Source organism: Pyrus communis, chromosome 3 (genome assembly GCF_963583255.1).
Source record: "Pyrus communis chromosome 3, drPyrComm1.1, whole genome shotgun sequence".
In the NCBI taxonomy this organism is placed as follows: domain Eukaryota; kingdom Viridiplantae; phylum Streptophyta; class Magnoliopsida; order Rosales; family Rosaceae; genus Pyrus; species Pyrus communis.
In genome coordinates this window covers 4,849,567-4,872,344 of record NC_084805.1, presented here as the reverse complement: position 1 = coordinate 4,872,344, position 22,778 = coordinate 4,849,567, and the positions used below count along the sequence as shown (strand labels likewise).

The following is a 22,778-nucleotide window of genomic DNA, read 5'->3' as shown; positions in this document are numbered from 1 at the left end:
TTAAGCTGTCCTTAATTCCTTAAAAACAGTAGTAATTGTCTCACAGGGAACATAACAATCTACCTCTGTGAGTAAATGGATCTCAAACTTTACAATGTAACCAAACCCATTTTATGTTAATGGGTTTCAAGTTAGGGTCAATAATCAAACATCTCAACAGGGTTCAAAACAAACCTCCCAACCCCCAAAAAATAAAAAATAAAAAACCCAACAAATTAAGGTCAAGATTGATGAAAAAAGAAGAAAAAGATGTTAAAAAAAGAGAGAAGCTATGACTATCTAGCTAGCTAAGCTTCATCTTGGTCATCTCTTCTCCATGAAAATCCCACACACAAATCTCTAGACCTTGAAAATATCCAATGATATCATTTGAGCATCGACGTTAGGGATCGAAAAACTTCTTCTTCGCAGGGGATGGTGAGGCCCATGTCGTGATCGAAGCCAAATTCCTCTTCGGCTTGGCGGAGGAGGCATTGGAACTGAGGATGTGTCAAGAACGAGATGGGAACAATGTACCTTGTTCTGTTCTCGCCAACGTAAACTGGGAAATGGCCTTTTGGGACATCAATGGGAAGACCATCTTCGTCGTAGCCATGTTTCTTTCCCAAGCTCGAGCATCTTTTCAGGATTTGCTTGAGCACTGCGGTTTGAGCCAGTTTGTTTGGTTTTCTGATGCCCATCCTTTTTCTTTGCTTTGTGCTTTTGGTTTCTGGTGTTTGTTTTGGGGTAAAGGAAATGGGGAAGGAAGGATAAGAGAGGTGTTGGTGGTGAAGTGAGTGAAGGGTGATAGGGGTATTTATGGAGGAGAGGGTTTGAGAGAGAGAGAGGTCATGTGGAAGTGTGGGGAGGGAAGGACATACCACGGGTGTTTTGGGGTATGTGTGTATGTCTATGTCTATGTCTATGTGTATGTGTGCAGGGACATGGTGGGAGCCAAACCCATTGGGTTTACTCTTGCATGTTGGCCCTCCATATGACAACATGGACCCTCTCTCTCTTTCTTCATGGAAAATTTTCATTTTTTGGATGAAGGTATCTAAATTTGAAAGTTTGGTTTCGAAAGCACTATACTTTATTGACTGACCAAATCATTTCTTAGTTAATGACTTTCCACAAAGAGATGCCATTCTCATTCTGTTATAAGCAGTTTTGTTATAATACTCTAATAATAAAAACTGATACAAATATTAAAGAGAACATTCTTGATTAAATGCAAGAGGTCCTCTATCAAAAGAGACTTCAACAAAAACATAAAAGATCAACATGACCAAGCTAGTTTTCACTGTATTGATGGATTTGAGAGTGAGATGTCCCTTAAAATAATTAAGGGAATTGCATCCAAATCTTGAAATCATCCACACCCAAACTCAAGAGACTGGGACGACATTTTAAAGTCAAAGTAACTCAATTTCTAATGGAAATGTTAAACACGATTTGACATCTGAAAATTTTGTGCACAAAAGTTGAAATATAACGAACATGAGGACACTCTTTGACAATGAGCAATGTCAACTCCAAAGAGAAACTGACAAGGAACTAACTAGTGTTCATAGCACCATGAATTTTGTGCTTAACAGTATCAAAATACTCACTAGGAAAGACTCACAAATAGCCTCACCAATAAGACACTTACAAACGAAAAGTACTAAAATAAAAAATAAATCTGCAACAATTCATGAGAAAAGCAAGGAAGAAAGCTAAAGAAAGACTGCTATGAATATTTTTAGATCTAAGATTTTGGTAAATGAATGAGACACCGGCTCTTGGAGAGTTCCATCGACAAATTTTCTAAATACTAAATAATAGGAATTTGCAAATGCCATGTAAATTTTCCAGGAAGGTTTAAAGCTAGAAAACTTACAAGGTAATTCATTTTTTCCTCATACTTTTTCTGTTTCTATAGTCTTTAAATTGGATAAATAAAAAAGAATTAATGGACAAACGAAAAAGAGATGAGTTAACAGTAACTTCACCCTTTCTCATTGCCCTTGTAATTGGATGATTCATTCTCCCTACCCTAACAAAAACAGTTCCAGCGCGGGGGCTATTCTGTGGGCCCAACTCCCCAGACTCAACAATAGGGCCATTCTCGCTCGCCTCTGTGCCTGAGGCGATATGACGTCACATGACAAAAAAAATTTGCAGGTTAGGGTGCAGAATCAGATGCTGGTCGAGGGAGGGGGCGGTCCTCTCGGGGACGATCCACTTGGCCTTGATGTGTTGCCGCCGACGTGGTGGTAGAGTTTGACGGCGTTCCGGCCTTGCGCGGCGGAGGTAGCGAAAGAGGAGGAAGGAGAGCCGTGCTCGAGTTGAAGGGCTTTGAGCCTGGCACCGACGTCGTCGACGGTGGAGTCTTGGGTTTTGTCTTAGTAGGGTGGAATTGCTCTAAAAAGAGATACGTAAACGTAAGAATCCACTACTGGCAAAGCAATTTACTACAATTTTACATCCTTTTCTCTTTATCTACAATCACGGACCGATAGTTAGGGTACTATACAGTAACCGATAATTAGGGGACTATACAGTACAGTCCTGTGGAAGTGGATGGTTTGGCCTTTTCCTGATTGTTCGGCAACCTGGTCTGGTGATTTCGTGTACTGCTTCTACCTCACAGATAAAACAACTCTCTCTCTCCCTCCCTCTCTCTCTCTCTCTCACACACACACACACAGAGCACATAGCAAACTAACATTTTTATAGAAACCTCGAAACCTATGTGTCTTTCACTGCTACTTTTGCATATTTCCACCATACTTTTGTGATCACGCTTCCGGATTGAGTTGGTACCAAATCAATCAAAATCATACCTCAAACATTTTCTTACTTTCATGATTACTTTATTTAGCAATAATCTCAGTTCGAGTACGTAACATTTTCGCACGATTGTTTAATTAACTTAAACTCAACCCAGATACGTATATGAAAGTTTAGTGGTGGTGATTTTGACACTAACATTAAATTGATACGATGAGAATCTATTAATACGATTCAAGTGGATACCTATATGTATTTGGTTATCACAGATATCAAGTAAACTCCATGCATGTATATATAATTTCCTGTCCTACTCATCCTGAGCAGAGATGTCTCTCTCGCAAATCACAATTCAGCACCCTCTTCTAAACAGGAAGAAAATATTGACGAAAACAAACAAGGTTGGAAGCGGTGATCAACATTGATTCTAACTGAAAAGAAAGATGCATTCCTTTTTGTTAAAGTTACAGAACATTATATATATTTTTTAATTATGTTTCCAATGTAAACAAACTTATGAAGTTGTACACGCCATCTTATTTTATCTATGGTGAAATATTCATTCTAAAACATCTTCTCAGATAGACTCTTGTCTATCAATACAGGCGTTTACTCATGTTTCTAGTTGCGTGGCACTCTTGGCCCGCTTATTATTAGCTTATACACCAAATTATTAGCTTATGAACTCAATACATGGAGTTATATGACACTGTTCTAAAAATCTCCGCCTAGCGCCACATAGGCCCAGCCTAGGTGCTAGGCGCCTAGCTACTATCGCGATTAATCCCTAGGAGTTCGAAAATTAAGAAATGGCGCCTAAACTTGCTTAGGCGCTCACCCAGATCACCTAGAAGCCCGCCTAGACCTGCCTAGGTCGCGACTCTTTAGATAGAAAATAGATAACTTTCATTTTGCATTTTTTTTCTTCAATAAATTGTAATAAACTTGTTGAATACAAAGATGAACACATGTACATTATATGCTTGGTTCCCATGTTTTCATTATGTTCTAATATTTTGTAATCTATAAGTCATTTTATTTTGCAATTTATGTATTCAAATGCAATTATGTATTTTTTAAGAATAAGCATGCAATTATTTATATTAACTTAAATCCGCCTAGGACCCCACCTAGCCATCTAAACAGTAGGCTCCAATCTGCCATCCGACTAGCACCTAGTGTCTTTTAAAACCTTGTTCTACGGCTCACTAACTCATCAAATCGCGACTCACTAACCGGTTCACTAACTGACGAGTCATTGGCCATGGACCTAATGGTTAAAATAACAGTGAAGTGCAGTGTCTTAATAACGTATAGAGCTTTCTTTACGTGGTCCTACTGGAACTACAACCACTAGAAAAGAAGATTTGCAATAAGACATAAATCTACGGCAAATGTACACCCCATATACCTTCCAAGTCTGCATCCATTTTAGCAAAGGAACCCCTCCATGTTCGAATTCCTAAAGTGGTCCACAAAGCTATGATTAGTGCCCAATACGGCCATGTCCTGCATTTCTGTCTCTTGTTTTTGTGTTTTCTCAAACCCAAACGAGTACATATATCTTTACGATCATAATTAATTAGCGCACACTCAAGCACAACCAAAAATGTAGGTTTAAAGGGTGTAACTTTAGACCAACGCAGGGCTAGTACTTGGCTTTTTTTTTTTTTTTTTTGGAAACTAGTACTTGGCTTTTTTAGACTAAGGCAACTCTAAAGAAATATGCACCAACATAAATTCACATATGTTACAAAAGTGAGAGAGAGATAACCTTTGCTAGAGATAGAAGTAGAACAGGTGTTATGTATCATACTGTTTATTTTCGTAACTGTATCACACAAAGAATGCAGGCAAAGAAAGGGCGATATTGATATTATTGCTTTCACTCTTAATCTTATGTGTTGTAATGAGATTACAACCATATATACATAGAGGTTTTGATCTGACACCACTTTACATGCATGAAGACATTTTTTATCTCCCTAAGACTTTCAACGGTTGTCACCAAAGTCTATTTTGGTTTGCTTCCTCATACAATCGCATGTGTGTCATTCACACTAAATTTCACAACAACATAAAAATAATTTCAGCCCAAGACTATAAGAGAGCGCCTTTAGTTATCGAAAGACGATGACACTCTCTAACAAGCAACTAGTTCTTAGGAGACCTAGCTGAAACTCTTGGCTGAAACCGCTTTGGTGTTGCTAAGTGAACGTCGCCAGAAACGTTCTCAAACAATAGAACTATGGCCGATGTGGATAAGCAAGTCGACTGCCAATGGTAGGATTTTTGTCTGATTTTTCAACATAACTAATAAGATATGGATTGAGATGCATGCAAACAACTAATTTAAATACGATTGAAATTCAATAATTTGATTATCATATTCAGATATAACTTAGGGTGATCCAATCTTTTGGTCCGTTTACAAGTTTATAAGTGAGCCTCGCCAAAACCCTACCAAGAGGAAGATCAGAGTACGATTATTTGGGTGGTAGCTAAGAAAGCAACTACATATGGGGGCCAAGGTTGGAGGGTAAATCTGTTGCAATAGGAAGCCCCAGATACAAACATACACAGGTACCAAATTACCTACATGCAAGTCACCGTCTTCCAAAGAATCCCTCCCACCTACCATGTTCTATGAATGAGATTGATTGGGAAAAAACAGAATAAACAAATGAAAACACAAGAGAGGGACTGTAAAGGCCCGCCACCATAGACCCCCCAAAAACACAGGACATGGAATTTCTATTCAAATTTTGGTGGTATTTTTTCTGTCTCTCATTTTTTTCACTGACTCTGACTGCGGCTTGGTTTGGCACATGAAGGCCATGTTACTCTTGCCCCAACACTTTCCTGTAAAAACAACAATGTAAGGACCTGATGATGATCGCTGCAATGACATCATTTCCAACTGCTTCAAACGACTCTCTCTCTCTCTCGCCAATTCAATTACCCAAAAAAGATTACTTCAACCGTAACTGTATATAGTTGGAAGTTGGAATATATATTGTTGATGCACAAAATCAGTGAAGATTTTGGAATAGTGTAAAATGTCAAATTTGTGACCTTCGCTCGGTTGCTCCGGTCACTAATGAGGATAAACATGAAAAGAGATAGAGATAAAGAAGCAAACACAAGATGTATGTGGTTCACCCTAAGTTTGGCTAAGTTCATGGAGTAGAGGAGTTCTTATTAATAGTGAAGGGTTTACACAAATACATATATAGGTTCAAGCATAATCATCATTAGTGAGTTCTAATGACTAGTTTAAGTACAATAATGATATTAGGGATTCATTGTAGGAGAATGGTCTTCTTTTATAGTTGAGGAGAGCCTCTAGCTTTTGTTTGTGGTTGATGTAGGACTCTATGAGCTTTATTCTGACGTTGACATGTGTCGTGCTGTGATTGACCCCCTGGTTGGAGGAAAACTCTTGTGCTTCGGTAAGGGTGCCTCAGCATGAACCCCTCAGTGGATCCTTGAAGGTATGAAGTTGACCGATGCTTGGTAGTTTTAGGATTGATCAAGTATGGTACAAACATATATGTTATGAGGTATTGTCTTTTTCCATTGGCTTTCTTAGTTAAAACTTGGTAAGAAAATGAGGTCATGTTGAACATTAACCAAAAGATCCCAACTATTATTCTTTTATAGGCATGGATAGAGTAAGAGCAACTAAACGAATAAACAAAAAATGCAGACATCAGGCGTTGCCCGGTTGGTTAGAGTAATGTATTTCTGCCACTCTACCTGTACCTATATTTGAATCATTGCTTGAGTAGTTTTGGAGTAGATTAAAATATTGTTTGAAAGGAAAAAATTGAATAAACAAAGGCATTGACACCCATGTGGGTTGTAAGCAAATGCTTTAACAATGAAGTCTGAAGAGACGGCATGCTGCATTTTGATGGTGGTGATGATGTCAAAATACATGGTCTCATGGGTTATTCAATAAAAAGCTTAATATATCATAAACATACTATAAATAAACACATGGAAACATAATTAGTCAAAGAATGTATATGAAATATGGTTTATATCCATATCCATCTGTATTTTCAAAGTATGGATAGGATCAGAAAATTAAGCACCTGATGCTGATGTCATCAAGATGTAAATTGTGGTATGGGTTCACATCCCATGTGCACAAGAGTATGGGGAAATGAATAGTAGAGGGAGAAAAACTCAAGTAGAGATGTCTGATCACATTATTTGTAGAGCATTTTTTCATAAAAAAAACATGAGATCTCTCTATTTAAACATCACGCGGCCCCACATGATCCCATTGAATGTGAAAGTTTCTCTAGTCAGTCAACTCTGCTAAGTATCTTGTCTAGAATTGGCAAACAGAAACTTCACTATAGGTGCCAACAACAAATACAAAGGGGTGGATGGGACCAAATACAAGTGGAAATGTTGCTTTGTGTGAGTGAGAGTTGTCATAGTTAAACAATACTATTTCTTAAAAACGCACCCTTAGAGGAGCTCCACCCCATTAGGGTAGGCTGACTCAAAGCCTAAAAAATAGGTCAGCCTGCACAAAAAATGGTCCAGCCAAGCTTAATAGGCTGGCACCCAGCCCAAGCCAGTCCATAGGGCGGGCCAAAACATGCTAAGCAATGTGCTGGGCTGTGTGTCGTCACAGCCCACTACAATTATTTTTTAATTATTATTATTATTATTATTTTTTGCCTCAGGCGCATGGGAAACATGCGCGACTGGGCGCAATTTCTTGACCAAAAAAAGGCAGCGGGGCCCACCGTTGCAGTGCACTAATTGGTACTGGGTGAGTGGTCATGTGGCTCGTTCTGGGCCGTTGGATTTCCAACGGCTAGTTTTCTGGACCGTTGGATTTCCAACGGTAAAAAAAAATTTGAAATTCAAATCTAACGGCCAGGGATGTGGCTCGTTCTAGGCTGTCTGATCCCAAGATCAACGATCCATGATTTTGTCCAAAAAAACCAAACAGTCAGAATTATGACCGTTGGCCACGTGTTCACATTTGGGCTGTTGGATTTGAATATTTTCAAATCCAGTGGTCCAGATTAATTAACTTAATAAAAATTAATAAAAAATTATTAAAAATTGTTTAAAGAACAGAAAAAATTTAAAAAAAAATTATTATTATTTTTCTATAAATACATAACCATCAGCTTCCACCTTACACCACATTTCAATATTTTCAACACTTTCAAGCAAAGCTTTCATATACTTTTTTGTGAAAAAAATGGCTAAGTGGAAGCTCATCAAAGATGTTATGTTATGTCAATGTTGGGTTCAAATTACCTATGACCTTCTTACGGGTAATGAGATGGAGTTGCGAGAATACTAGAGATTGGGCCAGGACATTGAGGTCATTTTGAGCTCCTGGAACACTAAAAAAGGTATGCCAAATCCATGTATCACATGAAGCCACTTATTCCAAAATGATACTTTTGGCTCATTTTCTGTTGCCATAAGCTCCTTGCCACGCACTTGGACAGTTTTTCTAGGTCTAGTGCATGTAGTCAATGCTTCCAATCATGCCAGGAAAGCCTCGTATCTCACCCTTCTTCAGAAGCCTTCGCAAGTCCCTTGGCGTGGGTTTTTGAAGATACTTATTGGTGTACAGGACTTCCATTGCGGAGCAAAACTGCATCAGGGACTCTAAAATAGTTGATTTTCCCATCCTTGCTATCTTATCCACTTGATCTGAAGATGCTTCATATGCAACCATCTGCAAGGCAGTTGTAATTTTTTGCTTAGGAAGAAGACCTAGAACATGAAAAACATCATTTTTTTGCACAAAGTATGGATCATGGTTGCAGATAGCACTCATGATTTTGTCGAACAAACTTCGTTGCATTCTAAAACGGCGTCTAAAAATATGATCAGGGAATAAATTGTTGGAGATAAAATAATCTTCCAAGAGACCTTTACCTTGTCTTTCCCTCTTTTTATTCAAGTTTGTGGCACGTTTGGGTTTGGATATCTGACCCACAACTTTCATGACATGACGGGAATGTGCGGCCTTCTGCCTTCTATGTTCATATCCTCATTCTCTTCCATTGCGAAAGCCTCATCTTCGCCTTCCTTTAGATTGAACAATTCTTCCTGTTGTGCCAACAATTTTTTCTGTTACTTATTGATTTCATACAATCTCCTTGAAGAAGACATTGTAAGAACTTAAGATTTAAAAACGATGAAGAAGGATTCTGAGCTAAAAAAGAAGGATTGAGTTTGGTGTACGAATGAGGATGGATGTAGGGTTGATATGGACAAAAAAAGAAAGGATGAGGTTTTTTACAATGCCACGTGGCACTACGTGCTTGGTTGAAAATTTTATCAAAATCTTGGCTAAATTATTGTAAACATATAGTGACACGTGGCATGTTGGAATTGGTTGAAAATCTTATTGGAAATCTATCCACAAAATAGTACATTCGGATATGGCGTAACAAGATTGGTTGAAAATTTAATCGAAATCTTGACTAAATTATTGTAAATAGATAGTGATATGTGGCGTATCGGGATTGGTTGAAAATCTTAATGGAAATCTATCCACAAAATGGTACTTTCGGATAATGATATGTGACGTGACAAGATTGGTTAAAAATCCTATCCGAAATTAAAACTAAATTTTTTTTATTTATTATTTTCTAAAAAAAAATTAATAATATTTTAAATGGGTTGGATGCCAACACATTTTGTAGGGGTGGAGATGGATTTGGCCAATTAACTGTTCATTGGAGTTAATATTGCAAGATTTGTTTTCAATTTTTATTTCTTTGTATACATTATTCCAAAATATTTCAAGATGAAGACATGCAGTGAAAGAAACATGATCTTTTGTGGTAAGAAGGAAAGAAAGGGTTGGAGCTCAGTACGACATCATGATTCGAACAAAACGTAAAGCCCTGTGGGTGGATAACCATTTGTTGTCGACTCGGGCCGTGCCATCTTGTTTCGCGGGAAGACGCACTAATTCCTTTTTCAAAAGCATCTTTTGCGATTAATGTGAAATAAATGGCACTCGCCCCCCCCGAGGCTTAACAGGATATAACCAATATAATCAAATTTCAAGGGCTGGGTGCCAGCGCATTTTTTTAAGGGTAGAGTTGTTCTTAGTTAAACAATCCTATTTCGTAAAAACGCACCCTGAATATGACATATAGCTAATCAATAAAGTGTCCCCTATCTTTAAGAAAACGAGAATTACTTAGGCTATAACCTACACTACACGAAGCCTAGATTCAGCGGGATATATGCAAGTATAAAGAGAATTATTTTTTTGGACCTAACTCAGCAACTTTGACAGGATTTGTGAGGGTGAGAGTAAGGATGGCTCCTCACCTGATATGTTCAAAACAAAGAATGGCAAACGACCATTCAGTTTTAATTTTCAGTTTTCAAGAACTCGTCCCCGTTTGCGTTGCAATTCGTATGCCCAATCCCCACAGAAAACTTAAAATTGAAAAGAAAATTGATTAAGATGATACCTTAATGCTGAATGCACAAGCCATTCCTAAAATCAAACGCCTCAATTTTCATACCTACTCTATTCTCTTCATATGTACTTTCAGATAACTAACACCGACAAGTTGAACAATCAATGTTAATTGTCAAAGTAAACAAAAATCCTCTCTTTTCTTGACATAAAAGATATAAAAGATTACCGATACATGCGGCGTTGCAATGAAGAAGACAACAAATTAACGTGAGAGAGAGAGAGAGAGAGAGAGAGAGAGAGAGAGAGAAATAAAAAGAGAACGTACAAAAAAAAAAAAAAAAAAAAAAAAAAAAAAAAAAAAACTCCCCATAGCTGAGAAAATACACGTAGGTCACTACATTTGTGTGCCACCATGTGCGTCTGCTGCAAGTCATTTGAATGAATCTACCAGGAACCAATTTGGAACTGAAATCTTCATAAATCTGCAGGATAATGTACAGTCACTGGTCGGAGACAGAATTCACTTGTTGATGCTGCCCCTCTATCAGAGTTATCTCTCTTCGAAATTTAGCAATATGAGTTTGAACCTAACACAAAGACATTTGACAGATGTTAATATAGTTATTTAAGCATTTTCTATCACGATAAGTAATTTTCATCTCAACTAGAGTAACCAAACTTATGGTATACATTACTGCCGACTAATGCCAAAACGTCATATATGTTCCAGATCTCCACAACATGTGATTCAACTCAATAAATCCTTGCAAGATTCAGGATTCATAACCTACTCAATTCTAACTTATTTCAGATTTCAATGGTTAATAGCAATGAAATCACAGAATTTGATCATGATAAGTCAATAAACGTGGAGACACAAAATAGGTATTTATCACAAGGGGTGTGCTATCCACACATCCCTTTTTACTTCTCACACACGACTTGTTAATTTCTGTCTTTGATCGTCTTCAATTCATTTGATCCGATGGCCGAAAGTTAGAAGGGTGTGTGAGAAGTAAAAATGGGTGTGTGAATATCACACCCCTTATCACAAATGCTTAGACTGGTTCAGGAATTTCAGAATAACTTAAACAACCACTATAGTTGTCATGATAATTACTTTTCCTATAGAAACTTGACTCATCAAAGGCCTTCTAACTCAACATGGCAGGGTCGAACTACAAAAAGTAAAAACTTTTGTGGAAGTTTGGCGACCTATGAGACTTATTCGTCTTTTGATTAGACCAAGGGCTGCAAAAAAGAAATATTGTATTTCCCTGCCGTAATTGTCAGTCTGTTTCTTTACCCTCCCTCGTAGTGTACATAGACATAGGACGGTAGCATGATCGAATGGCTAAAGATCTTTGCATATAATTTGTCCTTTTTGGAGACACTTTATCAGAACTCACTGGGAGAAGAAAGGTAGTCCTCTCTTAACTCACTTGAGAACCCATCAATCCATTCAACATATACTTAGGACGTGTTTGGGAAACTAAAGAATTGGTTTAGACCAGTTCTACATAAAACCTGATAATTAAAACAACTTAAATCTGAACTAGTTTTGAATGTTATTTTAGGTCTGCCTTGGCTCTAAATTACAATTTTGGTTCACTATTTTCTACATTTTAGCCCACAACAGTTCCACAGACCAGATTATAGTTTCTGAGTACCAAATACTGTTCAATTTGAACACAGCCCTACTAAACATGGTTGGGTGGTCTTTAGGGTTTACAGAGCACACCCTAGGATTCAAACATTGTACCCCTGTATCTCTGGGGATATATTTAAACATCCGTTAGATTAGACATTGTTACACTAGTTTGGACACTACAATGATCAGATAGAGAGCAACGGTCCATCGGCTAAATGTTTTCGATTGATGCACAACGATTGCTTACTGAAAATTTTCCTGTGAAATCCCTTTACAGCTCTTAGAACATGAACAAGCCCTATTCATTTTCTCTAAGCATACTGGGCTCATGTTTGATGTTTTCTTCACTAGAATATCGTAATGATTTTAAGTTCATACTTATCAAATATACATCTAAAGTTGCGGTAGAGAGATGACTGCAAATGGGTAAAGGGCAAGTGTTGGGAGGCTGAAGTTTGGGGTTTTGGGCTTAGGTTAGAAGGGGAAAAGGGCATCTCTCATCATATTGTAGAAACAGATTCAGTTGGTTTGGTGAATTTGATGCAGCAGGATGGCGTTGACAGGTTTCATCCTCTAGCTTCTCTTTTAGACAGCTACCACGAGATATTGTCTCAATTCCAGCAATATAAACTTATGCATATTTACGGGAGAAGAATGCAGTGGCTGATGCTTGCTAATTGGAGCTACAACATTGATCCAGGATTGTGCCTCCTTGAAGATCCTCCTGTGTGGGTTGGCGATGTCCTAAGTGATGACTTGTTGGGGATTACTAAGTATCGGGAAGTTTGTAACTTAACAAAAGATGGATAGAACTCCGTTCAATACATAAATGAGAAGGGTGAAATACTTCTAACAAATTTTTTTTGGAGTTTGCGCCTTACCTACTAAGCGGGTCGACTGTATGAATAATAGAGCGCCATTGCGCTCGGGTTTGCGCCAATTCAATCCTAGACACTAATATATGCAATAAATTGCAAAAGGATTTTCCACAAAGAAATTAACTGGACAAATATGTCAGTACATAATCTAAAAAACCACATATGGTTTTTCCACGAATACACACATATGACAGCTCTTCATGATCACAAAATTTGAAGTTCCACAAATATATCCAGAAAATATGAGATAGACTAATGCTTACCTGCTGACGAGCTGTTGCAAGTCGTAACAGCTCATCTGCTTCTGAAAAGTTCGTGAACCACTGGCATAGGGGATGATCTTTAGTGTCCCCTCTCTTTCTGTTACTTGGATCCTCAACTGGCACTACATGCAACGAAAAGGAATAATTTACCATCCACAACGTGATAAAGAGAAATTACAGACAGCACAGCATATCTAATTTATACCAGGAGGAGGCAAAGCAACACCAGCAGGTAGTCTGGGAACGACTACAGCTGGCTGATTCTGCACACGAGCTAAGAATGCCTCTGAAGGCTCAGGGAACACAATCTCATCATATGATTCCACAACAACAGGCTTTTTAGTCGACATAGGACCGGACTCATCCGCTGGGTACAACTTCAAATGATGAAATCTGTGAAAAAGCTCAAGATCAAATTCTCCTCACAATGATGGGCACCCATAGTACCAAATGCATGCTAAAATGAAAAACAGCTTGTTGGTTGTTTCCAATCAAATGTAAAATCAAATTATATCAAAGCATGTAACAAATAATCAAACTCATTGTTTGAAAAATTGATCTCCCAATTAAGCACGCTAGAAGGTTAAGTAAAATATAGTTTCCACATATAAAGCAGGATGTGTTGCTGGAAGGTTTCTGTTAACTACTCAGATAGACAATGAACATATCGACGTTGGAAATTAAAAGACAAAGTTGCTTCTCTCCAGCTAGGTTTAACCATTTAAATATACTATTCCATTGTTGAGGACTTGGTACAAATGCAAAGAACACAGACAGTATCAAACACAAAACTAGACAGCCAAATGCCAAGTAAATCACATAAATTTAATATTCAAAGCAACTCACAAGTTTAATGGCTTATCACAAACATCACTGTGGAAGAAAAGCGTAATGGCGATTTCAAATTCACCCCAGCCACATTCTGACAATTCAAATGGTGGTGACTCAACCACCCTTGTGGGATTATTGAAACTGGAATGCAGCTGAAAAACAGCACGTTTTATCACCACTCCAAGATCCTCATTGGTTGCCCCACGAACGTACACAGTCCACTTGTGTGATTGGTACCTAATTAGATATCACAAAATTAACTCTGATATTCCAGTCCTCATGTAAGTAATTCAACAAGCCAATAAATCTACCGCCATTAAAACAATACTTACTCGTTCGCCTTCTTACCGAGCCAGAATGCAATATTGCCATACACTATCGGAACACTAATCTCAACATCTTTGAGTTTCTTATGAAAAATCTACACAAAGTTACATGAAAAGCAATACAATGAAAAAAAAAAAAAAAAAAAAAGAGCTACAATTCAAATTTAAATTCTGGTAATTAGAATGCTGGGCAAAAATTCAAATTCATAAAAAGAACAGTTAAAAGATTTTTTTTTTTCTTTCAAAAAGTCCAGTCTCATGATCCATAACAAGGCACTAAACACATTATACATTGGGAAATCAAATCAATCTCAAAACAGAGTGTTGAAGTTGCGGATCAGAACTATTTCCAAAAGCACTTCTGGGTATCCTTGTTTTGGTAAATTAGGAAGTGGGTAATAGTAAAAATTTGAAATTGAACAAGAAAATTACCTTCTTTTCACTGTCTTCCGGTTTGCCCATTTTCGTGCGCAGAGATTTAGGCGCAGGCGCAGGCCCACTTATTTCAGGTTGATCTGGACCGTGCATTGTGGAAGAGGAACTATTGTTCATGTCTTTGTGAAAAGCACTTTCTTCTGTGGCGCAATCAAGAAACTAGGGTTTCTTCCCGCGAAGTTGCAGAGTACGGTCTCGAGGCTCCGTGGTTTTCCAGGAGGGAGTTATCCTGTACAACGTGCTTCAAGTTAGTCCGTACTTTCACCCAATGAAGCTGGGCCGTGTGGAGGGTAGTAATACCATCCCCAATTGTGCGTGTAAAAGCTAAAAATATTTAGAGTAACACTCGATTTCTCTCTTAAATTTTCACTTAGTTTTCAATTTCTTTTTTCTAAACTTTTCTACTAAAAAATTAAGGATTAAACTAATTTTTTAGCCGATTTCCTCCTTATCATTTAAATTTTTATATATTTGATATAAATTCTTATTAAATCGAAACATGTATACAACATGTAAGGATAATTAAGTAATTTCATTCTTAAAAATAATTGAAAAAATAAAAAATAAAAAATAAACAAAATTTTCCATCTTTTTCTTTTAGAGCATGTACATCTTTTTTTGTTCTCTTTGACAAATAATAATATCTGTTAAAATGCAGGAAATAAACATGTTGGAATAATGGTAGGCTAGTCAAATTTCTTATTCAAAGTTAGGCAAGTTAGGTTAGTCAAGCAAGATAGGTAAGTTAGGCAAAATTAGGCTTATGATCTTTTTCTTCCCTATATATATATGTTTCATCTTGTAATTGTTTAGATTAAGCAAATATACATCAAAATTCAATATGGTATCAGAGCTGTGATCTGAAAAAAAAAATAAATAAAATAAAATAAAACCACAAAACACAGCTCTAAAGCAGCCACGAGGTCAACCATTCTAGGCATGGCCTCTCATTCAAAATGGGAAAGTCCCAACCACCCGCTCTATCTCCACCACTCGGATCAACCTGGTGCAATCCTCGTACCACAACCATTGGTGGAAGACAACTACAACACATGGGTTCAATCCATGAGTATGGCCTTAACGGTCAAGAACAAACTTGGTTTTGTTGATGGGACGATCAACAAACCAAGTAAGGATAATTTTGAGGAGCTGCAGCAATGGAATCGCTGCAACAACTTGGTCAAGACATGGCTACTAGGCTCCATGTCAAAGGAGATTTCAGGGAGTGTCATCAACTACAAGGATGCTCGACAAATGTGGACCGATCTGCAGGAGAGGTTCTCACATGTGAATATAGTTCAGCTGTTCTATGTTGAGAACGAGATCCATGATTGCGTCCAAAGCAATATGAGTGTAAGTTCTTACTTCACTAAACTTAAAAGTTTATGGGATGAACGTGATACTTTGTGTTCCATTCCAGCATGCAGTTGTGGAACAAAGAATGAGATGAACTCATATGTTGAAACTCAGAAAACCATGAAGTTCCTTATGGGACTGAACGAATCGTATGCTACGGTTCGAAGCAATACTCTTCTTCTCGAACCACTGCCTACGGTGAACAAGGCATATGCATTGGTCCTTCGACATGAACGCCAGGCAGAGGTTTCCAATGGGAAAAGCACACAACTAGAAACTGCTGTCTTTGCGGTGAAGAATCTGTCGCGAGAACCTACACCTGAAGACAAGGAGATGCGATGTGGAAAGTGCAATAAAACCAATCACATCACCAAAAATTGTCGTGCACATTTCAAGTGCACTTTTTGCGGATGGAAAGGCCACATCTTCGATTTCTGTCGAAAACGAAAAGCAGCCACAGAGACCGAATCCAATCGTCTCTTTTCTTCAAAGGGCAATCAAGTTTCACAAAGTAACAAGCAAGAGACAGTGCCTAATTTCCTGTTCTCTCAGGAGGACTGCAAGCAAATCCTTCAGATGTTGAACAAGAACAAATCATCATTTGCCAATCAAGTCAGTAATCCTCCTAGTCATGAAGAACTTTCAGGTTAAGCCTTTTCTTTTCCATGTAAAGGAACCAAAAGTATTTGGATCCTGGACAGTGGTGCCACGGATCACATAGTTTGCAGTCCTAGTCTCCTTACACACTCACGAGCTGTTGAAAATCATACAGTTGAACTGCCAGATGGTTCCGTTGCCAAAGTCACTCACATTGGACAAGTTGTTTTCTCTCATAATCTTATCCTTAAAAATGTCCTATGTGTGCCGTTCTTTAGGTTGAATTTAATATCTATCAGTAAACTAGCCTATGATTCCTTATATGTCACCATTTTCTTCACCAATTTTGTGTCATTCAGGACCTTCGCTCGGGGAAGATGATTGGGACAGGAACTGAAAGGGATGGACTTTACTACCTCGACCCATCAAAGAAAGGAACATGCAACAATATTCAAACCGTCTCACCAAAGCTTTGGCACTAACGCCTAGGACACCCATCTCATAAAGCCACTTCGTTATTACCTTTATTTAACAATAAGGCTTGTGATTTGGAAAAATGTTTAATTTGCCCATTGGCCAAACAAACAAGATTACCCTTTCCTTTGAGCTCTATTTCTACCAAATCATGTTTTGTTTTATTGCATATTGATATTTGGGGTGGTTATCAAGTTGCTTCTATTTCAGGTGCCAAGTATTTCCTTACCATCGTAGATGACTACACTAGAAGCACTTGGGTTTATTTGATGAAACATAAATCTGACACAAAAGACATTTTAGTCGGATTCATTCAAATGATTGAGACTCAATTCAATACCAGAGTTCAAATCATACGAAGTGACAATGGCCCTGAGTTTAAGCTTGAGCAATTTTATGCTCTCAAAGGCATCATACATCAATCTAGTTGTGTCAACACACCACAACAAAATGGTGTTTCCGAACGTAAACACCGACATTTGCTCAATGATGCTCGGGCTTTGCTCTTTCAAGCTTGTTTGCCAAAACGTTTTTGGGGGGATGCAATCTTAACCTCAGCTTACCTCATCAATAAAACACCCACTCCACTTCTCCAAGGTAAAACACCTTACTATTCCCATTTAAAGGTTTTCGGTAGTTTATGTTTTGCTTCTACACACGCCCAAAGGCCCTCTAAATTCGACCCCCGTGCAATCCAATGCATTTTTCTTGGGTATCCTTATGGTCAAAAGGGTTATAAATTGTTTGATATAAAACACAATAAGACTTTTGTTTCTAGGGATGTTGTTTTTTTTGAAAATCATTTTCCATTCCAAAATCATACCACTTCCGCTGCCCCGTCTCCATCAAACATTACACCCTCATCCATCACGTTTGACTTGACCTCTCCCATTGAGTCGCACTCAAGCCTTGCACCCGAAGACATAAACACCACCTCTCCCACACTTACCGACATCACACCACTCTCATCTCCTTTACCTACTACAACTCCACCACCAGATACTTTATCAACACCTTCACCACTCTTCCCCACCTCCACATACCCTACACATACTCTACACTCTTCACCACCTCCAACCACTCCATCACCAGACCAACCATCTCCACTCCGTCGTAGCACTCGACCGACCAAAACTTCCACATTTTTGCAGGACTTTCATGTTGAGGTGGCCCTCCCTTCCCGTGTTGCTCCCACATCTTCCACAAGCATGGTCCAGTCATCAGGTACATCTCACCCCATATCTCATTATTTATCTTATGACCATGTATCCCCCACTCACAAAACCTTTCTCACCACCCTCACCATTATCAAAGAACCCACCAGTTTTTCGCAGGCTGTTCAGGATCCAAAATGGCGTGACGCCATGCAAAAAGAGATTGTTGCCCTTCATGACAATCGCACTTGGACTCTTGTGCCCTTACCACCTCACAAACATCCCATCGGTTGCAAATGGATCTATAAGGTGAAGCTTAAACTTGACGGCAGTGTTGAACGCTACAAAGCTCGTCTCGTTGCTAAAGGCTACAGTCAAATTGAGGGGCTTGATTATCGGGAAACTTTTGCTCCAGTTGCCAAGCTCACCACCGTCCGTGTCCTCCTGAGTATTGCCTCCATACGAGGCTGGCATCTTCATCAACTTGATGTGAACAACACATTCTTGCATGGTGACTTATACGAGGAGGTTTATATGTCCCTGCCTCCTGGGTTCGGACGAAAGGGGGAGACACGAGTATGCAAATTACACAAATCCATTTATGGTTTAAAACAGGCCTCGAGACAATGGTTTATCAAGCTGTCTAGTGCTCTCAAGACTGCTGGTTTTCATCAATCATGGTCAGATTACTCATTGTTCGTCCGAAACCGTCAAGGCAGTTTCATGGCATTACTTGTGTATGTTGATGACGTGATACTTGCAGGTAACAATTTGAGAGAAATTGAAGAGACTAAACTCTTCCTTTCCCAACATTTTAAACTAAAGGATTTGGGAAAACTCAAATACTTTTTGGGGATAGAAGTTGCAAGATCTAAACAAGGGATTGCCTTGTGCCAACGCAAATATGCGTTGGAGATACTAGAAGATGCTGGGTTCCTTGGTGCGAAGCCCTCACGATTACCAATGGAACCAAACCTGTCCCTTACACAAACTGATGGGACGCTCCTACATGATCTTTCTTCATACAGGCGACTCGTAGGGAAGCTGATTTACTTAACCATCACGCGACCTGACCTGACTTATGTGGTTAATATGTTGGGCCAATTCATGGATAAGCCACGACAACCACACCTTGAAGCGGTGCATAAGGTTCTCAGGTACATCAAACAATCTCCTGGACAGGGAATTCTTTTGCCTTCTACAGGTTCACTACAACTACAAGCCTTTTGTGATGCTGATTGGGCTCGGTGTAAAGTCACTAGAAGGTCAATAACCGGTTATTGTATCTTCCTTGGACAAGCACCGATATCTTGGAAAACGAAGAAACAAAACACAATATCTCGTTCCAGTGCAGAGGCAGAATACCGTTCTATGGCTACTACTTGTTGTGAAGTTATATGGCTAAGAAACATTTTGAAGGACTTGCAAGTAAATCATGCACAACCAGTCACAATGTTTTGTGATAATCAAGCTGCCATGCACATTGCTTCGAACCCAGTGTTTCATGAACGAACGAAGCATATAGAGATAGATTGTCACTTAGTACGTGAGAAGATTCAAATGGGAATGGTGCAAACAGCTTACATACGGACCTCGAATCAACCTGCAGACTTGTTCACCAAACCACTAAGCTCGGCACAATTTGAGGTCTTAATTAGCAAGTTGGGTGTCATCGACATTCACACTCCAACTTGAGGGGGAATGTTAAAATGCAGGAAATAAACATGTTGGAATAATGGTAGGCTAGTCAATTTTCTTGTTCAAAGTTAGGCAAGTTAGGTTAGTCAAGCAAGATAGGCAAGTTAGGCAAAATTAGGCTTATGATCTTTTTCTTCCCTATATATATATGTTTCATCTTGTAATTGTTTAGATCAAGCAAATATACATCAAAATTCAATAATATCAACAAGAGCAATTTCAAAGTAATGCATTAGTACAACAAACCTGATAGTCATGTTATCGTGTACGTTATTACTTTAGAAATAAACAAGAGGAAAAATTTAGTACAAATTGTGATGACTTGATTTGTTTTTGGATATTACGCGAGTGTGTGTGTATGTATATACATATATATATATAAGAAACTCGAAAGGGTGTATTTAGGAATTAGGGAAATATCTGCAATGTGGAAAAAATGTATGGAAGAAAATATGTTAGGGTTTGGCAAGTGTGACATAAGCACTTGAGGAAGGATAAGATGGTGTTGTCTTCCATCTCAATCTCAAGAACTTGGTAGCTTTTGAGTCTGTATATTTGTTGGTGAACATTTTGGCCCCAACCATTTTTATGACAACCTACAAACATGGAACCCCACTTGAAAATATTTAGACAGATATGTGGACAGGAAAGGCTACTTCTTCATTTGAGTGACTTCCTTCCTTTGAATACAATAGAGGACATGCTTCAGACATATATGTCCATAATTTCTTGACTGGAACAGATAAGGGCTCTTAAGACAACAATAATCTTCGTTATCAAACGGGATTTAGATATGTGCATAGTACGGTTTTCTGGTTAGACTACACAGAGGCAAAACAAAATGACATCGAACTTCGTTGACTCGTTGATGAATAGAAAAAGCCACATCCCTTCTTATACATCAGGCCCCATGCCAGATTTTCATAGCACCACACGTTCTTGTTTGTCAAGTAGCATTTATTCTAAATTTGTTTACAATGAAACACAATTTATCCACAAATTCTTGTTTGATAGGGCATAACGAATGCACTACTGTTGGTCCACTTGTTTAACATCCAGTGTGCAAGCAATTGATTATTCGAGAACATGTGGATGCAGCAAAGGGTTATCCAGTGGTTAGGAACCTAATCCAAAAAAGAAATTCGTGATTAGTGATTAACAGGCATGTCTGAAGCAAAATGCCTCTTATCTAACAGACGTAAATAATTCCACTGGAACAAAATTCATGTCTAGTGGACCTTGTGTTGTTGTTATCCGGAGGAGGTGGGAAATGCTGCTTCCACACAAGATATGTCAGAAAAATCTGTCGGAGTAGGAGTTACGTTAGGAGTTAGGTGAGCAGCAAGACAGGGCCATGTGATTTGGTATAAGCTAGTTTCCCTCATCGTTTCTCTTTGCATTGCCTCTTGACCATAATTTCATGCACCATATGATTTTTTCGCATACCCTTTCGTCTATATATACACAACAAGTTCACAATGGCATTAGCAACTCAAATCTCCACCTTCCTAAGAATCAAAGCATTCTCCTTTTCCAAGTCCTTCTAATTCCTTTTCTAGTTCTTTTATCCCCTTGAGAACATAAATCCATGGGTTTCCGGTTGCCTGGAATTGTTAGCGCCAAGAGAAGTCTCATCCGGTCTCTATCCAATTCAAAACAGACGGCTTCAAAGACCTTAGATATCCCAAAAGGCTATTTTGCTGTGTATGTTGGGGAGAGACAGAAGAAGCGGTTTGTGATTCCAATATCATACTTGAATGATCCTTTGTTCCAAGATTTGTTGAGTCAAGCTGAAGAGGAATTTGGGTATGATCATCCCATGGGTGGTATCACAATACCTTGCAGCGAATACACTTTCCTTCATCTCACTTCCCGCTTAAGTGTGTGAGCGAACACTAAAGAAGTGAATATGCGATCCACTTTCATGTCCAAAAGGATCCTCATTTTGGAACTCACTGAGCTACGATGAAGGAGAGGCTATGGTCGATCATCTACTGAATCAACTCACATCCTGTGTTGAGGTGAAGCCATCAGTAATACTGAAGCAGCCAGCTGTGATCTGAGAAGAAAGTCAGAAAATTAATGAAGCAGACAAACGAAGATATAATCAACAAAACCCAACTTTCCAAAAACGATGACTCAAAACTTTTCCACAGGCGCTGTTCAGAGTATCAGACATGGGAATTTAAATTAACCCAATTGATTTTATGTTGGCTGCTCTAAGTCAATCAAATGTAAACTGCTGCTGCTCTTGTGCAAAATATATTAGAATATGAAATAAATTTATATCTTGATCCAGTTTTTTGTCTTGATATTTTAATTATACTTCTAGCTTTGGTCCCTCAAAAAATAATTGTACAATGTAGTCTGTTATATAATTAAATTATCAATAACAACAGATTTTTCTCAAGAAATGACTTTCAATTGGTTATACTTCGTACTTCATATAAATCTGTGGTGCCTCAAGTATTAGTGTTGGGCTTCAAAATTATCAGATATATGTGCTAGATAAATAATATGGGGAATTTCTACACTATTTGCCTTTTATCTGATAATTAAATCCTATGACTGGGTAAAATGTTTTCACCGTGTCAGTGCAACTTTCAGATAAAAAACACTGGGATTGTTGTAGAAAAATTTCTGAAATTTTCCAAATAAAGTCTTTCAAAGTTCACAACTAAATGGAAATGATAAAAACTGGAAAAACCAATTAAAGGATAAAGATTAGAAAAATGTATCAGCCCTTATAGTAGGTAATACTTAACATACAGGTCTTAATAGACTCGGAAAAATATATCTGGAAAAGTTGTATATGGCAGCAAATTGTGTTTGGATTGACAAGAGACATAAGCATTGAAGGATCACATGGCTGCGTCTTCCGTCGCAGTCTAAAAAATTTGGTAGCAATTGAGTATATATTTGT

At 38.3% G+C, this 22,778-nt stretch overlaps 4 protein-coding genes across 4 annotated transcripts; 2 read left to right on the top strand and 2 right to left on the bottom strand.

Annotated features, from left to right (window-relative positions):
* On the bottom strand, positions 1-742 carry LOC137729987 (protein SMALL AUXIN UP-REGULATED RNA 12-like). Its single transcript, XM_068469049.1, has one exon. It carries the CDS (start codon positions 678-680, stop codon positions 366-368), a length of 315 nt encoding a protein of 104 aa, XP_068325150.1. The 5' UTR covers positions 681-742; the 3' UTR covers positions 1-365.
* A 9,805-nt stretch (positions 743-10,547) lies between these two features.
* LOC137729990 (transcription initiation factor TFIID subunit 14b-like) lies at positions 10,548-14,769 on the bottom strand. The gene is made up of 6 exons (XM_068469051.1): positions 14,574-14,769; positions 14,148-14,236; positions 13,831-14,052; positions 13,190-13,377; positions 12,985-13,106; positions 10,548-10,779 (listed from the first exon to the last, which is right to left on the bottom strand). The coding sequence occupies exons 1-6, from the start codon at positions 14,691-14,693 to the stop codon at positions 10,693-10,695; spliced, it is 828 nt and encodes a 275-aa protein (XP_068325152.1). The 5' UTR covers positions 14,694-14,769; the 3' UTR covers positions 10,548-10,692.
* A 746-nt stretch (positions 14,770-15,515) lies between these two features.
* LOC137728105 (uncharacterized) lies at positions 15,516-16,583 on the top strand. Its single transcript, XM_068466988.1, has one exon. It carries the CDS (start codon positions 15,516-15,518, stop codon positions 16,581-16,583), a length of 1,068 nt encoding a protein of 355 aa, XP_068323089.1.
* Positions 16,584-21,257: 4,674 nt separating this feature from the next.
* LOC137729988 (indole-3-acetic acid-induced protein ARG7-like) lies at positions 21,258-22,231 on the top strand. The gene has a single exon (XM_068469050.1). The coding sequence runs from the start codon at positions 21,444-21,446 to the stop codon at positions 21,741-21,743; it is 300 nt and encodes a 99-aa protein (XP_068325151.1). The 5' UTR covers positions 21,258-21,443; the 3' UTR covers positions 21,744-22,231.
* The last annotated feature ends 547 nt before the right edge of the window (positions 22,232-22,778 follow it).